The 22378-nt window shown below is 44.5% G+C and overlaps 1 protein-coding gene across 2 annotated transcripts in view; it reads left to right on the top strand.

The window, feature by feature from the left end:
- The window catches only part of BEND4 (BEN domain containing 4), a 130315-nt gene that overhangs the window by 85361 nt on the left and 22576 nt on the right, over positions 1 to 22378 (top strand). Inside the window, exon 4 of one of the 2 annotated variants that reach the window (XM_088450543.1) lies at positions 16062 to 16302. In XM_088450543.1, the coding sequence (XP_088306669.1) occupies positions 16062 to 16302 (241 nt within the window). The remainder of the gene's footprint in view (positions 1 to 16061; positions 16303 to 22378) is intronic. The other variant, XM_088450544.1, reaches the window with a different exon arrangement.

Below are 22378 nucleotides of genomic sequence, written 5' to 3'. Positions count from 1 at the left end.
CCATTAATACAAAAGTACATATGCCACAATGGAGTGCTACCACATGACCTAAGGGGTCATGGTCAGGGTGAGCCTTATTGCACTTTTTAACCCCCCCACTCCTGTTATTCATTGCCCAGCTTCACACCCTGCACCACTTGTTCATCCACCTGCCTTGGGTGTGGGCTCATTACTAGACTTAAAGTCATATTGCAGCATTTTTACATGGTGCAGTAATAATTTATATGGTGTGCTACTGATACCAGCATGTTTGTAGTACTCCATTCAAACTGGTTTAAAAAAAATACACATGGGCTGAGAGGTTACCCTCTCACCCTTTTATTTCCCTTCTCTGTTTTCTAACCAATGCATCCCTTATAATGAAAAAATAGCCATTCCCTATTGGTGATTTGTTTAATTTTGCAGTTTTGAAGGTAATATCTTTCATTCCTATTTTTTCTTTATGTGGTTGTTATCGTCTCCTTTGTGTAAGAGGCATTGGTTTATAAAAAAGGGACTTTTTTTTTACTACTAAGGGGGTGTGGGGGGTACTGTTATATGAATTTATGGTCACTGAGAGGTCTATTGCCAATGGGGGATGGGAAGATATTTTATAATGGGGGCCTATGGACATGGGGGATGGGTGGTTGCAAAACACATCCTACTGTAGATATATTTTATATATATATATATTTTTTTTTTTTTAAATAAAATATTTAAATAAATTAAAAATAGTTTTTAAACTCTATTAAATAAAAAAAAAATTCTTTGTGGTTTTGTCAAAACAAAAATTGTCAATTAATTGGTTAAAAATAAGAAACCATCATATAATGTCAGGCGGGAACTCGCACCTTACGAAGATGCAATGCGAATGAGGTAGAAGTGGCAGATCACATCTATTTATACAGTGGGGATTTCCCACAGTCTGAGGTCAGTTCACGGGAAATACATGCATATCATACACTTTCAGCGTATTTGTTAGAGTATCTATTAACGTATTTGTCTACAGAATGTATGCCCTCATGTTAGACCTATATTGTCTTCAAGCCTACATCAGCCCCAGCATGTTTTAATAATAATAATAATAATAATAATAATTTATTGTCACTAACAACCTCCATGGAATGTCAATGAAATTCTCATATAAAGACACACAACATATAATAAAACAAGCAGTATTACAACATCCTAAACATGAAAAAGGCTATGAGAAATCTGCTTGTGCTATCCTGTCTGGCAGTGTTTTCAGCCGCTGCGTCCAGACGCGCCGCCATGTTTGCAGCTGCCATAGGAGTAAATCTAGACTTTTATTTATGCACTCAAATGTCTATAACTCATTAAAAACTCAGTAAACAAGTTCTTCGCTTTAAGTATATTAAATCGAAATATGTGCTTCATCTGGAATTGATTCGGTCTGATTCAATAATAGAGAAATAACGAAGCAGAGCCTCACCTCAGTTAATTAATGTCAGATACATTTTTTAGTGAATGCAGGGAATCAGTTTATTTCTAAACGTATACAATTTCTACAGGCATTTAGAACATTTTACATTATGTTCTTTAATGACCATGGACTGAGTATTAGTGATGTGCTAAGTAAATGAAATGACCAATGATGAGCTTAAATCTGCGGAAATGTATGCAGTGGCGTAGATGTGTTACTGACTGATCATCGCTATAAATGGTATGTGGGTCGTACTAATTCAAGTAATTAGTTCCAATGCTTCTAGTTAGCTCTAGAGTTTTCCAGCTCGTGTAAATTATGAAGTGAGAAAGATTGCAGCTTGACACTGTGACATTCGCTTAATGCTGCAAACTTAAATAATATACTTTGCATTTACATCAAGCTTTTTAGATGGTTTAACGATCTGTTTGTTCGAGCAGCTCTTTTTTTTGTTGTTGTTCTTACTTTTACTGTACAATGAGCGACAAATTTTATACTTCTCAATGCTAATTTAGGGAGCTAATGATAAAACATCATCTATGTATTGTGCCGTTGTCACCCGTCATAAAGACGACTCTTTCAGACACATCCCAGGCTCCTGACATGTTAATAAAGGAATAGAAAGGTTACAGGTTATATTTAAATGATGTTCGCAGTCACTGGATTATTGACACTTTTGCTCCTACCCGCTAAAGTGCAATTTATAAATAACGTCTATCTCAGAGGTGTTCATTATACCTCATTGGGTTTTGTTATAGAAAATGCAAATGTAATTTAAATGTGTCAGCCCTTAGAATGAGCAATTACTTGTTCATTTCAGTGATTGTTTTATAGTAAGTGTAATAGTGTGCTTGTTTCCGTATAGACTGTCCTGGGAACATGTATATGTGCATTGCAGTCGCAGGGTTGGAGCCAACATTCTGTTGTGTGGAAATGTTTAACACAATTAGGCATAAGAACGTATGATGGTTTTGAGGTTCAAGAAGTGTCATAATTATAAATATCTTCTATCTATATGGACTGCGGTCATAATCCCGACCACTGGGATTCCGGCGTTCAGAATGCTGATGCCGGAATTCCGACACTTATCAGAATGCCGGCTCCGGCATCTCAACCGCCGGGATCCCCAAGGTAAGTACTGGGGTTAGGGGGAGGGTTAGGCACTAGGGGGAGGATTAGGTTTCGGCTGCATGGGGGAAGGTTAGGTTTAGGCACAAGGGGGCGAGGCTTGGTTTAGGCTGTGGGGAGAAAGGGTTAGGGGTATGGTTAGGGGTTAGGTTAGGCATGCTTGCCTGGAGGCGTCGGGATTGTAACCTGGTTGGGATACACGCGTCAGGATTATGACCGCTGGCATCCCATACCCATCCCATCTATACATTTTCAGATGTGACCACATGTGTAATTGTAGCGCATGTGCCAGTTTGCTACTAGTCATCAGTGCTCACATGTACCTGCCCTATACTAACAGGTGAATCTCCAAACAGACGTACTTTGGTCTGGCTCTGCATAGCTCGGAGTTGTGCGGACTGCACCACTGATCTTTGTCTAAGTGAGAATGACCCATCTTTTGCCAAATTCCGCCTCTTCAGTTGTTAGTGTAGATGCAATCAAAATGCATACCACTCTACATTGCCCGCACTGGGGTGCGCCCATTTTTTGGAGCATGCAAAATGCAAATTCATACGAGGCGCTCTGCAAACAGTGTATGTTCAGCTCTGCATCAGCCCTCAGTTTATATTACCAATTGCTCCCAATTGGAAGCACTGTGAACTGTAGGCCTGATTCACTATGATATGCAACTGCAATTACGCAGGCAATTGGCCGATTGTCACGTTCTTCGCAAGCGTATGCATCGCCATGAGCATGCGCGAACTAGCTATTGTGATCAGGACTGCGATCACAGTGACTACGCAGACCCATCACAAAGTGATTGACAGGAAATGCCGTTTGTGGGTGGTGATGGTGGGGTGGTCAACCGAACGCAGACGTGCCAGTGCATTTCAACGCCGTTGCAGGGACGTGCATAAAATATTCACTGCGATGGCCTACGCAGCCTGAGGCCTCATAGCGTGTGTGGTTGTTGGCAATTTCTGAGTAAGGTCAGGGCTTGTGCAAGTGTGCGTGAGGCTGTGATGGTACTCGATTGTACCGATGGTTTTGCGGTCTTGGTAAACATTACGGATGTGTGGTAAGTAAAGTGGGCCTCCTTGTGTAGTGCAGCGAGGGAATAGTCAGCCAGATCAGGACTCACAGCAGCCAGTAAGCTGGACCAGAGTAGTCAGATTTGCTCAATGACTGTGGCACAGATGGCAGTGCCTAGAGACCAGATTTGTATCACCTGGGCTGGGAGGCATCCAGTATCTTTAGCCGCTCACCAGTGAGCACCAGTTGCTCGGTTACAGACCTGGATACAAAAGGGAAAAGAGTAGGGAAGAGAGGGTTTGGTATATTTGTTAGACATTCCCAATGACACATCATTATGTCAACCTTGATGTTATGTGGACATTGTTAAAATACTGTTTTTCTGTAATTCTGTCTCTAACCCTAACAGCAACCCTAATCCTCGTGGAAATGTCGACATTATGACAATGTCGACATTTCCAAAGACACTTTGCAAGTGTTGATGTTAATGATATCGACTGTTTCACCATGTTGACATCATCAAACTCAACCTTCTGCTGTTGACATTGTGAACGGAGACATAGTGAATGGAGACGTGGTGACTGCATACCAGGGAGAGCAGAGGCTGGAGAGTTAGGACGACGGGTGGTAGGCTATAGAAGTATAGGGTACAGTTGTCAGCTAACAAGGTATGTATTATTATATATAGAAAGACCAGCTGTACAGACAACCTGATGCCCCGCCCCCTGGACAGCTTATATTTTCACAATTCTTATTCATTTATCATTAATTTTATGATTTATCATAATACATTAAATTCGATTGTGTTTACTCAGCCCAACAGGTAAATCTTGTTTTTTAAAATAACATCTAGATTCCCATTGATGAATTCCCTCTAATATAACAGAACTTATTTGATAAAAAAGTTACTTGAGATAAGTGGTTACTGGATCAGAATGGAGATCTGCTTTCTGTTTCCGAGAACCTGAGTAGAAGATATAGCAAACTATGGGCCTGATTCAGACCCGTTCGCTAGATGCGGCTGCTCGCTCCCTGCGTATGCAAATTCAGCTAAGTGACGTCAAGACAGGCGATCGCACGGCAAGGCATAATAACGCCCACTATGTCTTGGCGAGTGATCACTTTGTGTATGCAGACGCCCATTAACGTATGGTGAAACGTCCACTAGCGCATGTCATCTCCAGGAAGTGTTATAAAACATTGGTACATCGAGGACCATTGGAAGCGATAGCAGCGCTTGTGGTTGCCTCTACCCTACTGCAAAGACTGCGAGGATTTCAGTGTAAAAAAAAGGCTGGTGACGTGTACTATGACGCTGCCTGTTAATTATGCACGCCTCTGAAATGGCGTTGAGACACACAGGCATGCCTGCGTTCGCACCTTCACACCCCCCCCCCCCGTTTTCACTGGAATCCCCCTGTTACCACCCACGAACGGCCTCTCCTGTCACTCATTACACTGGGCTTTGCAGGGTGAGCAAGCGGGTCCCGATCGCTATGAGTAGTTCGTGCACGCACACTGCGATGCATGCGCAGATTAGCGAACATCGGCAGCAGCGAGCGGACGCTTGCTAGCGACCGGGTCTGAATCAGGCCCTATATCCAGCTAGATAGTGAGCCCATCTGTTCTGTTGAGTACAAGATCTCTTGGCAGTTATTAAGCTTTTTAAGAACATTTGTAAGATGATGGTTTATCAATACTGCATGTGTCCAGGGGCTGGCTGGCAACTTTCAGCCTGGGGGGCAAACACAAGCCAGTGGCCCCGGCTTTTCTTTCAGCATATTGTGAAACATTTAGCAGCTTGGCCCCAAAAGGGTAATGTCAGAATGCACCATCAATAGAAAACCCCACCCCCACCCTCCCGCTGGCATTACTGTATAAACACTGAGGGGGAGGGAAGGGGCGCGGCAATGCAGCACACTCTATTTCTAAATAAACAAACGTGCAATATTGGTTACAAGAAATTATAATTATCAAGACTAGGAACTGATAATTAATAAAAATGCTGCTTTGGGGCCCCATATTAATGTGTGTGTATATATATATAATATATATATATATATATGTGTGTGTGTATACATATATATATATATATATATATATATACATTATATATATATATATATACAAACATTATATATATATATCCCTCACACAGCGCCCCCCCCCACAGCTCACGCCCCTCACTCAGATCTTTCCCCTCATATAGCTCTCCCCTCCTCACACAGATCCCACCCTCTTATAGCTCTCCCTTCCTCACACACAGACCCCCCACCACATAGCTCTCTCCACTTACTCATATTCCCCCATACAGTTCTCTGCCCACTCACTCAGCTCCCCCGATCACACACAGCCTCCAACTCTCAGACCCCCCCCCACACACAGCTCTCCCTAATCACTAAGATCACCTCATCTCACACATACAGTGCTGCACCCATACAGATCTGCACCACACAAAGATCTTTCCCCTTTCTCAGAACCTCCTCACACAAACCCTCTCCCTACTCACTCAGGACCCCCCACCCCTCACACGGCGCTTCACCCACACATAGATTCCCCCGCCCCTAACACAGAACACACGGGGGGAGATCACCTGCTGAGTCTGCATTACATTGAGATCAGTGCCACTCCGCCCATACAACACCACACTGAAAGCACTGACCTCTCAATTTAATGCAGGCCCAGCAGGTGGTCCCCTAACCCTCCGCCCTCCCGTCCGTGACTTCCCTTCTTCCGGCAGTCAGCAGTACATACCTCCAGGGGCTGGAGCAATGGAGGCTCCCTCCTCCATTGTATCCGGTAGTTCCACCGCTTACACGAGCAGAGAGAACAGCCTCCAGGCAGCTTTAGGATTCGGCACACTTTGAAAATTCTGCGCCAGGACGGGTGGTGCGGTGCAGCCCCGGACCACCCGAGTAGTTTCCCCAGTGCCTGTTTGTCTGCCGGCACCTTCCTTACTTGCACTGCTGACAGTGACAGCCGGGAGGCAAGCATAGGAACCTCCCCTAGTGTACCGGCCCGGGGGGCAGATGGCACCCTGCCCCCCGGCCCAGCCCGCCACTGCATGTGTCGATGGTAATCTGACTTCATACCAGGCTCAGAGTCAATGTGCCTTTATCAATTTACTATGGGATCCTTCCTGAAGGAATACAGAGACTCATAAATGATGTAAAGCAAACTTCTATATGCAGAATAAGTGATATGGACTGGTGGAAGAAACCATCGTATAAGGCCTGATTTAGAGATGGACGCAATGGAGCTATTATTTGCTACTGTACACGCGCCAAAGCCACACTGCGCACACGCAGCCATTGGTTAGCGACGGTGGTCGCAGAGAGGATTTATTCGCAAAGTGAGTGACAGGTAGTCAGCGTTTGGAGGAAGTGACGGGCGGTGGTTAGATAAACGCAGGTGTCGGGATAGTTTTCTGGACATGCTCTAAGGAGCCTCTGTGAGTGTGTACACAGCTGGAGAGGCCCCAGGGTTTTAGATGAGACGAATATTCGGAGACAGTATAAGCTTGCTCCAGAGGTTCAGTGTGCGACCAATGTTTTCCGCTTTTGTATGTGATGTGCACAAGATGGCGGCTGATTCATTAGCATATTTTTGTAAGTCTCCTGTAAACAGGATCGCAGCAGTGACGGGCATTGCGCGCATCCCTGAATCCCGTCCATAGGCCCTGTTAGAGTAGTCAACATTCTTTAACCCTGTCTTTACTTATGGCCTGATTCACAGGTGGACATAATGCCGATGTTTACGCAGTTGAGTGATTATCGGTAATCTGCCATGCGCCTGAGTCACACTGCGTGTATCAAGATTCATTGTCGCTGTTCCTCGCAATGAGGATTGACAGGCAGAGACCGTTTGTGGGTGGCAATAATGTGAGGGGGGGCGGCACCTGAAATACAGACATGTATCAATTGTTTTTGGTCTCAACCTGCGACTGCGATCCCATGCGCAGTAAAAATGACTCCAGCGCCTCAGTTCCGGCAGTCATTCTGCGCGACCGTAGGGTTATTCAGAAGGCCAATTGCCGACTGATCTGCCACCAATGCTGCATCTTTTTACACAGTTGCTTGGATTTGATACAAACCCAGCCGGCTGCGACATTTCCATTTTGCGCAGCCGAAGTTCACTCGCGACGGCATTCGCATCTATCTCTGAATCAGGCCCGTAGTGACATTGTATTACACTGACTGCTCTGATGATGCCAATTCAATTTTTTTTTATGTGGTATTGTCTTAGCATTTGAAACATTGGAGGAGAGCATTTAACACAATCATTAGTGGGCACTGGGCCTGATTCAGAGCCGGACGCTATTTGCGCTCGCTCGTTCAGAAAAAGGGGATGGATATTTAAATAGAGCGCTCGCTCTTTGCGGTCTGTTGACGCCTCTATGTCTGAGCGAGCGAACAAAATATGCGCTCGCTATTTTGTAAAAACGCCCCCTGGCCATTCGCATCATACGTCATCTCCGCTATTTATTAGATTAATCGAGTACATCGAAATGCGTCTGAACTGCTCGCAGTGCTTGTGGTAGGATTTTCCTACCGCAATCATGCGAACAGTTCAGGCTAAGAGACAACCAAGTGACGTGGCCGATGACGCTACTTTGTTAATTATGCACACCCTTAGAACGCCCGTTTTGACCATTTGGCACGCCTGCATTCGGATCTCCACTCCCCGTTTTCAAGCACCTTCCCCTGTTACCACCCACAAATGCCTCATCCTGTCACTCAAATTAGCAGGCACTCGCAATTTTGCGAACACACGATTTCCGACCGCAATGACTGGTTGGCGCATGCGCATTACGACCCATATGCATGCGCAGATGTGCGAACATCGCTCGGAGCGAACGAACGGCCGCTTACGAGCGGCACTGAATCAGGCCCACTGTTAACTTGTTTTACACATAGAGATTACTGGATGTACAGTCAGGTGCATAAATATTGAGACATTGACAGAATTTTCATATTTTGGCCTCTATTCACCACCACAATGGCTTTGACATGAAACAAACAAGATGTGCTTTAACTGCTGACTTTCAGATTTAATTTGAGGGTAATTACATCCAAATCAGGTGAACGGTGTAGGGAATTACAACGGTTTCTATATGTCCCTCCCACTTTTTAAGGGGCCAAAAGTAATGGGACTATCAACTCAAAAGCTATTTCATAGACAGGTGTGGGCTATTCCCTCGTTATTTCATTATCAATTAAGCAGGTAAAAGGTCTGGAGTTGATTCTAGGTGTGACATTTGCATTTGGAAATTTCAGTTTCCTTTTTTCCTTTTTTTGTTAATAATTTTTTTTTGTTGCAATTACATAATAAAATATTGTGTAAATATCATTATTAATGTTGAATACATATTTTTATTTAAATTCATTTTCTTGGAGGATGTCCAGTGCATTAAATGTAAAATAAAATATACTTAAGTTATCCACCACAATAGTAAAGAGAACATAGACAGATGTCCCTTTAAATATTAAATCTGATAATTTTCTGCAAGTCGGTTTATGTAACGTTTAAACTCTTTTGAATTACTTTTTTGTCTTTATTATTGGGGTTATGGTGTCACGCTCCTGGTGAACTCTGCATACACCATGTAAATTGCTTAATATTTATTTTTGCCACAGCAGTGACATGTTGTTCAAAAACACACAGGAAAATCATTACAAGAATGTCATTAGTCGGCAACATTTCCAGCCACTTGCCCTCTAATTAATTGATTCTCATTTTCACTTTCTCTTCTAAAGTGTTCTCACTCCCCCTAACTGTTCTCAGTCTTGTGTTACAGTTTCTATTCCAGAAATGAGTTTACAAAACTTTACTATCTACATAGTCTAATCTAAAGTAAACAGTTTGTTTTTCCATCTTGATTTGTCAGGTATAACCGGTGCCTTTGAAAATGTAGACTGAATAATCTCTATACAACATAGGAAGCTCTATCAGCATAGAATACAATGTGGCAGAGATTCATAAATATCTTAAGTTGTGCTCCTTTAGTAGAATAGCTTGCAAAAAACTATGGGTCCCATTTATTAACGAACCTTGGGGGGTATTCATGAAAGCTTGGAGAGAGCCAATCAATCAGTTCCTATCTATCTATCATTTTTCAAAACTGCCCTGTAAAGTGGTAGGTAAGAGTAGATTGGTTGGTCCTTTCTCTCACAATTTTATCTCTTTACAAGCTTTCATGAATACCACTCTTAATACCAGCGGCATATTTTGTTTAGTATCACAATTATACAAATGAATATGCCACTGATATACATCATTACTTACCCCTCTAGCGAGGTCCAGCGACGTCCTCCTTTTCAGCGGGGTCCTCCGGTCATTTGCTGGCAGCCTAAAGGGGTTGTGTCATCCTTTCTGTACTTGTTAAATACAGAAAGGATGATATAGCCCCTGTAGCAGGTGCTAAAGAGGTTATGAATCGTTGTTAATTGGGTCCCTATATCTTTTAGATGATTCTTTTTCCACCAAGGAAACAACAAAAGTTATAAAAGAACTAAAGAACATCAACCAAGGGCCTGATTCAGACCCGTTCACTAGCAAGCGTATGCTTGTTGCTGGCGATGTTTGCAAATGTACGCATGTGTATGCATCACAGTGTGCGTGCGCGAACTAGTCCGACCGATCGGTAAATGCTCGCTCGCCCAGCAAAGACAGCCCAGTGGAATGAGTGACGGGAGAGACCGTTTGTGGGTGGTGACAGGGGCAGGCCAGTAGTAACGGGGGAGTGGAGGTGCGAACGCAGGCGTGCCTGAGAGTTTCAACGCCGTTTCAGAGGCGTGCATAATTAATAGGCAGCGTCATAGTACACGTCACCTGGCTGATTTTTACACTGAACTGCTCGCAGTGCTTGCGGTAGGGTAAAGCAACCACAAACACTGCGTTTGCTTCCGATGGTAGCCGATGTACCGATGGTTGCATACTCTTCCTGGAGATGAAGTGCGCAAGTGGGCTTATTAAGACAGGCTGGTGGGCGTCTGCAATCACAAAGCGATCACACGCCAAGACATAGTGGGTGTGCTTATGCTTTGCCGTGCGATCGCCTGCCTTGCTGGGTGTGTTCCGAATTTGTATAAGCTGGGAGGGAGCGTATGCTTCTAGCGACCGGGTCTGAATCAGGCCCCAAGTCCCAGATGGGCTTCAACATTTATGCTACAAAAATGTCAATATCTTCTCATACCGCATCTCACACACCTATTTAATCTTACTATGGACAAAAGAACAATACTTAACACAATGTTGCCAGAACATATTACTGTGACCCTTACATCAACCAGTTATTTCCCTATTCTGCAGATCAATTCAAATCTTAAAATGTTTGCAAAATTCTGTTAGACTGGATGAATATTGCAGGGGATGCCTGGTCATTTCTGATCACCTTATTTGGAGTTTTGGGGTCTTTGAGCCTACATGGGAATCCCAGCACTGACCCTTCAGTAACTCTATAGCTTGCAGGCAACTCCAGCTCCATAATTCATATACAAAAGATAGGAGGCATGTGTGCCCATTATTCCCATTGCTGTCACCCATTTTATGGGATCTCTGCCTCTTAAATCTTTAGAAACACATTTATCTTTGGTGCTGCGATTAAAAATCAAGGAATACAAACAAACTCCTTACACCATTATTATCCCTACGTAACCTGTTAAGAAAGATTGAGATGGTCTTCCAGCGGGTGGGCCTCTCATTAGTCGGTGGTGGACATCTTGAGGGCCAAACTGGTTGTGTTCTCCCACCAACAAGGCCTCCCTACTCTATTCCCCGGAGTCTGCCTCACGCTGCTGAGCACTTTGCCCATGGAGTCATAATGCACATGTGTAAGCCACTGGGTACGGAGTGTTTTTTCTGCTTAAGAAGTCTATTGGGCATAAGCTGTGGAAAGTTCCACTTTTCAGAGCTTGATGCATGTGGTAACATCGCAGCTCCATAGAATCCTATGTGCCATTGGTCCGTAGCGGTTGTCTTCAATATCAGTTGCAGACCTTTTTAATACATATTTGGATCCATATGTATTGCAGTAATCCTCTGAAAACTGCAGTTAACAGAGGTTTTACCACACTTTATTACTTGCTACATCCCACCCTCGATCATCATAATATTTAGTGATTGTTTATATCTTGATGATTTGGATACTTTTTATGCAGGTTTGTCTATTGTCCTTAGTATTATACTTTGCTCATTAGTATATAATTAGGCTGTATTGCAATTTTAAGCATCTTCAAGTATTAATTGCTTGTGCATTTTATTTGATGTGCAACATGTGTTCATAAAGTTTGACAGTTTTTTAATTCAATGGTTAAACTGCCTTGTTTTTTCAGAGCATATGTTTTAAATTTATATTGCTTTAATATCACATTGCTCTTATAATAATATTATACTGTGTTTTTTGTCTTATCAGTAAAATTTTCAACCCTTTGTATAATTATTATCAGACTTGTATCAGGGACTTGCAGGGACAGTGTATTACCTGACAGTCACAGGGACTTGCAGGCACAGCTTATTACTAGACATGTACAGGAACATGCAGGCACAGCTTATTACTAGACATGTACAGGAACATGCAGGCACAGCTTATTACTAGACATGTACAGGAACATGCAGGCACAGCTTATTACTAGACATGTACAGGAACATGCAGGCACAGTTTATTACAGCACATGTATCAGCGACGGTGTATTATCAAACATGTATCAGGGACTTGCAGGGACAGTGTATTATCAGAAATTTAATTGGATATTAAAGGCACAGTTCTCCTTCTGTTACCCAAAAGCGGGATAATAGGTTTGGTATAAAAGATCTACATGAAAAAGATATATCCCACATGGTAGACAGTCAATTGATCAACATGGATTGAGATAAACAGGTACAAAAGGTTGACAGGGTCAACAGGTCGACACAAAAATGGTCAAAACATTTTTTGAGGGTTTTGTACCCCTAATCCTCCCCTTGGTGCCTAACCCTCCATCCTAATGCCTAACCCTCCCTCCTAATGCCTAACCCTAACCCTCCCTCCTAATGCCTAACCCTAACCGTTGGGGTAAATGCCTAACCCTAACTGTCCCTCCTATTGCCTAACACTAAAAAACAGGAAAACATTTTTGTGTCGACCATTTCAGTGTTGACCTTTTGATCCTGTCTTTCTTTTGTACCTGTCTATGCTCACCCATGTTGAAATTTTGTGTGTCGGCCTTTTGTTGCTGTCGACCTATTGACTGTCTACCATGTGGTGCCTATCTAGAAATTGTCAATCTGCTTAATGTAGATTGACTGGAACCCATATATATGGGAAATATTTCTTATAATGAAAAGTATAAGAAGGAGCATACTGCATATGGATGATATTACATATACATTTGCATGTTTGGTTATTCGTGAACATAGATAAAGTTGGTAGACACATATTAAACTTTCCATGATATAATTACATTCACAAGTGTGGTGGAATTATTTTTCAAAATTCTATAAATATATGTACAGGTCTGTTACACCAGAGGCAAACGCAGGGTTTTTCCAGGGGGGTTTCCACACACACATATATACATACACATACATACATATATACGCACACATACACATATACATGTATGTATACACGTCACACATACCTTACACACAAATACATATGTCACACATACATTACACTTACCTTGCAGCAGCTGTGGGGACGGGACCTGGCAGGGTGGCACCATGTCATTAGGCTCCTTCCCCTAGCGGCAAAATGCCGCGATTCGCGGGTCAATCGAGAGGGGGCAGAGCTAAATGACCCGATTCTAATAGAAGTGTGTCATATTGGCTCCTCTTTATTAACCCGCGTCTTGCAGCATTTTGCTGCGAGGGGGGCGGGGCTTAATAACATGGTGTCTGATCTCGAGGCTGTCGGGGTGTTTCTGGGTACTCAGAAACCCCCCCTGCGTGTGCTACTGTACACTAACCCTGTGTTCTTAGCATTTCAAGTGATGTGATTTTGTTACCACCTGGTGACAAAATGTGTAACTTTATTTATTTATATAAATGGCTAGGGCATAATCTAAAGTACTTGTTGTCCTAATTTCTCTTCATTATGGGGCATATCTATCACAATCCTCATATTATTTGTGGATATGATAACGATCTTATGCCTAAATTCACAACATTAAATTTTCATGCAAATTGAAATGCCCGTCCCATGAAGAGCTGGAAGCAGACTGCATTGCGTCCTGTGTGTGTACTGCGCATGAGTGGTCGTCTGGTGGTGCATACATCAGTGAGAGGATGCCAAGCTCCAGAATGGGGGCTGCATGTGCAGTTGGAAATGGAAGGACCATGGCAGATATCGGAAAATATCTGCTGTGATCCCTCCATGGTACATCTGGGGGATCCTTAATATTTGCGGTACCCAGAAAACAACTGTTATATCCCGCAAATATTAATTGAGATATAGGGCCTGATTCAGCATTGTACATATGTGCAATGCTAAACACAGATTCCTGATTATCAGGAATCTGCGTGTGAGCACAAGACCCATTCTGCGAATGTGCACAACGGGTACTGAATGATCGCATGCAGCCCCTTCTATGCATCTGCCTGATTGACAGGCAGAGGCATTTAAGGGGCGGTGCAGGGGGGGACTACCGACGTTCCCAGAAATGGAGGCGTGTCGCCCCGTTTTCCGGGAGTGGCAAGGCCAGGGACTGCGTCCATGGATGCAGTTTCCTGGCCTTGCAAGCCGGGCAGCCTGAGTAAGCCTCAGCTTCGGTCGTAGTGCTGTGATCGCAAATGCAGCAGGGGGTGTCATACACCTCCTGCTGCATTTGCATATTAGCAAGGATGGACTTGCAAAGCTTTTTGCGTGCAGCTTTACAATTCCGTCCAAAGCTGTATCACCCCCGTAGACCCCTATGAGCCTTAGAACTCGCTACAGTGTGCCCTAAGTAGGGATGCTTTCAGTTTGACAGCTCTGTATATAAATAGAGGAATGGGTATAATATACCAACAGTGGCATTCCGATGTTCAGGATCCCGACAAGGGTCGGGTAAGGATACTTACCCTTCTCCCCCTAACCCTAACCCTCCGTTTCTACATGCTAACACTAACCCTTCCCCCCCCCCATCCTAACCCTCACCATTAGTGCCTTAACCCAACCGTCCCCCCTTGGTGCCAAACCCACCCTGGGGGTACCTAACCCTGCCCTTAATGCCTAAACCTAACCCTCCCCCCCCACGGCTAAGTCCTAACCAGCCCTGCTATACTTACGTTCGGCGTCCTAGCTGTCGGGATTCCAGCGTCGGGATGTCACCTCCTGCCGGTATTCCAGCACCAGTCTTCTAGCCGTGCAGTGGCATTCCGGCGCCAGGATTTCTTCAACCGGGATGCCGCCTGCTGGTATAATAACTACATCCCATAAATAGAGCTAATAAACAGCAAATACATATGTCATTTCATAGCCACGCCCATTTTTTTTAAAGTGTAGAATACATTGTAAAAAGATGCATTAATCTCATGTGAATAGTTCTTCAAATTTTTAAAACACATTAAAAGTATCAGCATTTTTCTTGTTTAACATGACTTTGGTGAATTTAATATATTTTAATGTTCTAAGAGGTAGAATACAGTACCCCAACATTGGCGAATTTCCTGTGCACAATTATATGGTGCGGGGGAAAATTGCCGATGTTACTGGCCGTGAAGCCTTATTGTTTCAAAAGTACCCACTGCACTTCGCGGACAGTGCCAGCAATTGTATACTGCTGTGTAGGTTGTTTAGTTCCTCTATCTTCCTCCTTCAGTTTCTCTCTCCCTCCCTCCCTTTCTCTCCCTCACTTACTCTCTCTCTCTCCCTCGCTTCTCTCTCTCTCCCTCACTTTCCCTCAGGCCCTGATTCAGAGCCGGACGCTCTGACAGAGCGTTCGCTCTGAATCAGGGCCGTCCCTCCTACCTTTTGGAGCGGCCTCCTGGCCCCTCGCATAGCTGTGAGTGACCACCCACAGCTATAGCGAGCAGCCAAAATGATGGTTGCGGTAGGGTCTCGCTGCCGCAAGCCCTGGAGTGCTTTTGGCTCTATCAGAGCCAAAAGCACTCCCACTGACATCACTAGTGATGTCAGCGGGGCCGGCCCCAGACGGTAGGCGTTCCCATGGGAACGCCTCCGTCTGGTCAGACACGCCCCTGGCTCGACAACCAAAAGGGGCGTGCTGTCAATCACCATCGACAGCACGCCCCCTTTGGTGCGAAACCCATAACGACGGCTTGGCCGTCGTTATTTCGGGTCACGCGCATGCGCACAACGGAGCCGCCTCCGTCGTGCACATGCGCACTTGGGCAACATCGACAAGCTTGCGAGCGCTCAGCGCTCGCGAGCGGGTCTGAATTAGGCCCTCTCTCCCTGCTTTCTCTGTCTCACTCTCTCGCCTTCTCTTTCTCTCGCTTTCTCTCTCCCTCTCGCTTTCTCTCTCTCCCTCCCTTCATCTCTGTCAATAATTCTTATATGTTTTTCACTTTACAGGGCAGCAAACAGCTGTTGAACAACTACCCAGTGTTCATCACTAGTAAGCAATGGGACGAGGCAGTCAACTCCTCCAAGAAAGATGGAAGGCGGCTTCTCAGATATCTCATAAGATTTGTTTTCACAACAGATGAGCTTAAATACTCATGTGGCCTTGGGAAAAGGAAAAGGTCAGTGCAGTCAGGAGACTCTGGTCCTGAAAGACGCCCTCTGGATCCTGTTAAAGTTACATGTCTCAGAGGTACTGCAGCTTTTCACTCAGTGTACATCTTCCTCCATTTCATATTTAGCAGCGTCACTCTCTCGCTTTCTCCTACAGGCTTCCTGCTAAGCTCATTGCTTACGTGTGGGCTTTATTATTACGTTATTTCTTTACTTCATGTACATGCTTTGTGTACCCTGAAAACTGTGCAAGGTACTGTTATGTGCAGTAGGGTTTATGGGGGTGAATATGAGACCTTCTAAAGCGACCAAGTGTAGGTGTTGTCCATAGCAACCAATCAGATTGTAGCTATCATGTGATCTAGTACATTCTGTAAAATGATAGCCGCCAGAACCTGATCTGGTTACTATGGACAACATCTCCACTTGTCCTCTATAGAAGGTTTGATAAACCTCTTCCTAAGGGGTCTGTGTACTAAACTTTGGAGAGAGATAAAGTGGACGAAGATAAAGTACCAACCAATTAGCTCCTAACTCACTTTACAGGCTGTGTTTGAAAAATGTCAGTTAGGAGCTGATTGGTTGGTACTTTATCTTCGTCCACTTTATCTCTCCCCAAGGCTTTGTACATAGACCCCTAGGGGTATATTTATTATGTAGGTTTTTAGAAGTGAAGATGTTGCCCATAGCAACCAATCAGATTCTAGCTATTGTCTTCTAGAAGGTGCTACATAAATGATAGTAGAATCTGATTGGTTGCTATGGCCAACAACTCCACTTCTACAAACCTGCACTTTAGTAAATATACCCCCTAGTCAATTCCATTTTTAGAGAAACAATACACACTTTCTGCTCAGAAGCCTAAACTATGGGCCTGATTCATTAGCGATTACAACTGCGATTATGCACGCAATCGGCCGATTGTTGCGTTCTGCATATGCATCGCAGTGCGAGTGCGCGAAGACTCGACTGCGATCGCAGTGACTACGCTGACCATTGTAAAGTGGTTAACAGGAAGTGAGCGTTTGGGGGTTGTGACGGGGAGTGGTTGGCAAAACACAGGCGTGCCAATGCATAGAAGGGGCTGCATGCGATCGTTCAGTACTCATTGGAGAGAAACAAATATTTTTAGCCTGATAGCTGAACACTATTGTGTCAAAGGGGCTTCTTGGAATCATTATGATTCTACTTACAGATTTAGAAAAAAAATTATTTGCAAAAAAAAACAACCTTTGTTTGGCTAATCCATTGGTGTAGCTTTACTGAATGATGGGCCCACCACGTTAAATACTTAAGCTGCATACACACACATCGATTTTGTTACCAACGATTTTCTGAACGATTATCTGTCAGATTTTTTAAAGTGTAATGAACGATTTTTTTGTACTACAAACGATTTTTGCATATTAACTTAATAAAAATCGTTGAGTTGGCCAATCTGACTGAACTACAAACGAGAACGCGCATGAACGATAATCGTTTTCACTCAGAAAGTGAACGATTTTTTTCAACGATTGAACGATAAACGATATCGTTAACGATAATTGTTCAAAAGATTGTTGTGTGTGTATGCACCTTTAGAGATATTTTGAAACATGTTAAACCAAATATTTGCCTCATTCTGCATTTGTTCGCCAGAATGTGACCCAGAATTTTTCCCAGGCCTATCCCAGCTATACCACACAAAAGAATGAATTGATTATCTTCATCCCAGCTCTATCCATAGGTTGTGTCAGCTCTGGGAAATGGCATATTCAGTCATAAAACTTGATTAGTGTGATATTTTGCAGTGATTTGGTTCATCTCTACCCTTGAAACAATCCCGACACAAAGCTTTCAATTAAATTGTTGTATCCCTGTCACATGAGAAACCTTGCTTGCCCAATGGTGGCACGGGCACAGAAACTTTCTTGTGTGATAGGGAAACATCAATCACCATTACAAGCTGTGTATCCCTTAACAAGCTTCTGATAACAGCCTAAGATTACAGCTGTGGCTAGATCCCTCCTACTGTCCTGTTACATGGAGCAATATGGAAGTGCTCAATGGTCATGACTGACTGTAAGAAAGTTAGGTTAGAAAGGGAACTTTGTAATATGTTTCCTAAGAGACATTGCATTTTTTTACCGGAAGCATGATTATACATTGTAGATAGTTTACTTTGTCAGGATAGTCATTGTCGTTATATGAAACTGTCTATGAAACCACAGGAATAACTGAAACCACACAATGATCAGTTAAACCAAAAATGCACCTGCTGTTTAATAAAGGCTTGTACTGGAGAAAGTTTAAATAAAATTATTTTTACATTTTTGTACTACTATTATTATTATTATTATTTATTATTATAATCAAAATTTACAGTATGTAGAGCTAACATAGGGCCTGATTCAGACCCACTCGCGAGCGGCTGTCCGCTCGCAAGTGGGTCGATGTTATGCACTGAGCATGCGCACGACGGAGGGAGCTCCGTCGTGCGCATGCGCCAGACGCGACGAGCGAAGGAAAGTTCTTCGCTCGTTGTGTCCGATCAAAGGGGGCGTGCTGTCAATGTTGATTGACAGCACGCCCCCTTTGGTGGGCGTGCCGGGGGCGTGCCTCCCTGACGGGGGCGTTCCCACGGGAACGCCTCCCGTCAGAAGCCGGCCCACTGACATCACTAGTGATGTCAGTGGGAGTGATTTTGGCTCTGATAGAGCCAAAATCACTCCGGAGCTTGCGGTTGAAAACCTCATCCGCAGGCTCCGGCTCGCAATTTCGATGGTTGCGATGGTTTCGACCATCGCGGCCATCAAAAAGCACGCTCGTATAGCCTGTGGGTGGTGACCCACAGCTATACGAGCGTCCAGGAGGACGCTCCATGAAAATGGAGCCCGGCCCTCATTCAGAGCGTGCGCTCTGCTCAGAGCGTACGGCTCTGAATGAGGGCCATAATCTGTAGTACTTTACAATTGGAGACAAAAACGGCAATAAGACCAGACTGGGAATTAAAAGCCAGAGCGGTAGTAGGACCCTGCTCGCAACCTTATAACCTATAGTGAAACACTTTTGATTCAAGTAGCTAAATGCGACTTAGTGCATATCGGTGCAGCCAATAGGCAATAAAATAAAGTGCTCGGTGGGGCAATGTGATCCAGTCATGGGCTTTTTGAATATAGAAGGAAGATAAAATTTCAGTCATCTGCGTACAGTTGTGGTAATAAGGTAGAAAGAGGTTGTGAAAATGGCTGATTAAAGAGGTGAGTTTGCAAGCGCTTACTAACATGATGCAGTCAGGATACCGGCGGGCGGGATATCCCGACACTGACAGCCCTACAGGACGGAGGCGTCACTAGGGTTGGTGTCACCCGGTGCTGTAATGCATGGTGACACCCCCCCCCCCACCAAACAAAATAAAAAATCGGGACCAAGGTGCGCAGCTCTACAAACTCTTCCCGTTACCAGTCCAGCAGTCACACTGTGCCCCTCCCAGAATGCCGGGCGCACCCGGCGGACATTATGACTTGGTAGCAGTGCTTAAAATGTTCGTAGAGGTGGAACGAACCCCCCTCCTCCCTTCCTTGGCAATATATCAATAAAAGGACAGCGTGCGCCTAAGGCACATGGCACAAAACAGGGGCGTGATCTCAAAAGAAAGGGGCATGGTCATACAATACTATCCCCAATTCAAATTCCGCCACACAGTAGCACAATCTTATTCACATTACACTGCACATAGTGCTGCTGATGCACATTACACCATAGTTTCCCTTATTTATGTTACGACACACAGTAGTGACCTCTTTTACACAATGCCCACAGTAGTGCCCCTTCTACACAATGCCCACAGTAGTAGTGCCCCTTATACAATGCCCACAGCAATAGTGTCCCCTCCCTCTTCCCACACAGTACAGAAACCTTAAGTCAGATGTGCGGTCTTCAGCAGACTACAGGTACGGCTAGTACCGACCCCAGGCAAACCAGCCCTGTGGCCGCACACACCTCTGCTTATGGCCCTGTATATCTATAGATTTTAGTGTGTGTGTGTACCAGGCATGTCAAACTCAAAATACCAACCGGGCCGAATATTCAAGGTCTAAGAGAGTGTGAGCCACAAGAAAAAAAAATAGTCTTATATGGAATTTTGAAAGGGTGATTATTAATGAAAACCAACGTAGTGCCCCCGGTATAGTGCCCCTTATGCAATGCCACCTGTATTAGAACCCCTTATGCAATGCCACTGCAGTTGTATCCATTATACACTGGGGGTATAAGAGCCCCTTTTGCAATGCTCCCTGTATAAGACCCCATTATGCAATGCCCTCTGTATTAGAGCCCCTTATGCAGTGCCACCAGTAGTCCATTATGCAATGCGCCCAGTAATGCCCCTTATGCAGTGCCCCAGTAGTGCTGCTTATGCAATGCCCCCGTAATAGCGCCACTTACACAGTGCCCCCAGTACTGTCCATTATGCAGTGCTCCCAGTAATGCCCCTTATTCAATGACCCCTGTATTAGAGCCCATTATGGAATGCCCCCATTAGTGCCCATTATGCAGTTCCCCTTATGCAATGCTGTCTTACCCTTCTTCTGTTCCAGGCTGCTGCTCCATAGTCACTGCGGCTCCTCTCTCTTCTCTTCAGTGCCGCTGTCCACCGTGAAAGAGCTGGGTGCCTGTCAATTCCCCTCTACCTCTGTATAATAAAATTTATTATCCGGCGCGTGTGACGTCATGACGTCACGTGCGCTGGGTAATAAACTTTATTATACAGAGGCAGAGGAGGAATGACAGGCACCCAGCTCTTTCACGGTGGACAGAGGGCTCCAGTAAGGCAGATTGTCTGGACAGGTAGTAGCGGTGGCGGTGGAGGGAGCGGCGGGCGGGTGGAAGGAGGTGTCAAAGTGTCCGGGACAGTAATCCTGACTGTCCCCCTCTCCTGATGGCGGCCCTGGCAGGCAGAAGTGTGGCGGCGGGCATGAGTGTGTGGATTTTGGTGTCACCCTCTTGTAGGGTGATACCAGGTGCAGCCCGCACACCCCTTGTGATGCCACTGCGACAGGGGACTAAAGATAGGCATTGAAATCCCGGGTTAGGTTACTTACCAGCCCCAGTCGAGATGTAGGTCCGTCGGGGTTCCACTGTCGGTATTTAACAACTCCCTTAATAACAATACCAACTTATTAAAGAATGAAAATATTACTGCTGTAATTATGTTGAAATAGTGTACAATCTAATAAAACAACGTCAAACGATTTAAAAAAAGAAAACAAATCCTTATAACAGATGGTAATATAACAATAACCAGAAACTTGCAGCAACAGTTCTAATGCAGGGAGGAATATATACAAATGCAATAAACAATAAAAAAAACTATTTAAAAGATCATGATAGCTGAAAACACTAAAATGAAAATCCAATAGTTCTGCAATAATTCAACCCATAATGTGATAAAATGCTGCTGAAAACCTTGAACCCTTTGATATGAGAAATCTATGGCGTATATGTTTTTTGGAGCAATGAGCAGAAAGGCAGCCGTAATTCAAGTGACTACTATGTAGTCAACGTTATTAAGCCCATATGAGTAACAACAATGAATCAGTGCTTGATACACTTGTATACATAGTGGTGAAAGTCATGAATGAATGAGATCTGACCAAATACGGCTGATGCTCAGAATTCCAAAGGGCATCCAAATAGATCTGTAACTGGGGCCTCCTGACATGCTGAATGAGAAGGTTCCCAGAATGGTGAATGCAGGATGTAAAACCCGGTGCCCGTCTTCAGAACACTGTAATCAGATGCACCAACTGGCCGGGACTGCAGTTTGGATGCTGCTGCGTCTCTCACGCATGTGCCAACTGGCCAGGTCTGCAGTTTGGATGCTGCTGCGTCTCTCACGCATGTGCCAACTGGCCGGGACTGCAGTTTGGATGCTGCTGCGTCTCTCACGCATGTGCCAACTGGCCGGGACTGCAGTTTGGATGCTGCTGCGTCTCTCACGCATGTGCCAACTGGCCGGGACTGCAGTTTGGATGCTGCTGCGTCTCTCACGCATGTGCCAACTGGCCGCGACTGCAGTTTGGATGCTGCTGCGTCTCTCACGCATGTGGGTGTGGTGTCAGAAAATGCAGAACGATGGAGCCGAAGTTGCTCCGCTACTAGTGAGAAGTAGGGGT

The sequence above is a fragment of the Taudactylus pleione genome, unplaced genomic scaffold, assembly GCF_031769625.1.
Source record: "Taudactylus pleione unplaced genomic scaffold, aTauple2 ptg000519l, whole genome shotgun sequence".
Taxonomy (NCBI): Eukaryota; Metazoa; Chordata; class Amphibia; order Anura; family Myobatrachidae; genus Taudactylus; species Taudactylus pleione.
The sequence above is the reverse complement of the archived record's forward strand: the minus strand, read 5'-3'. Positions and strand labels throughout refer to the sequence as shown.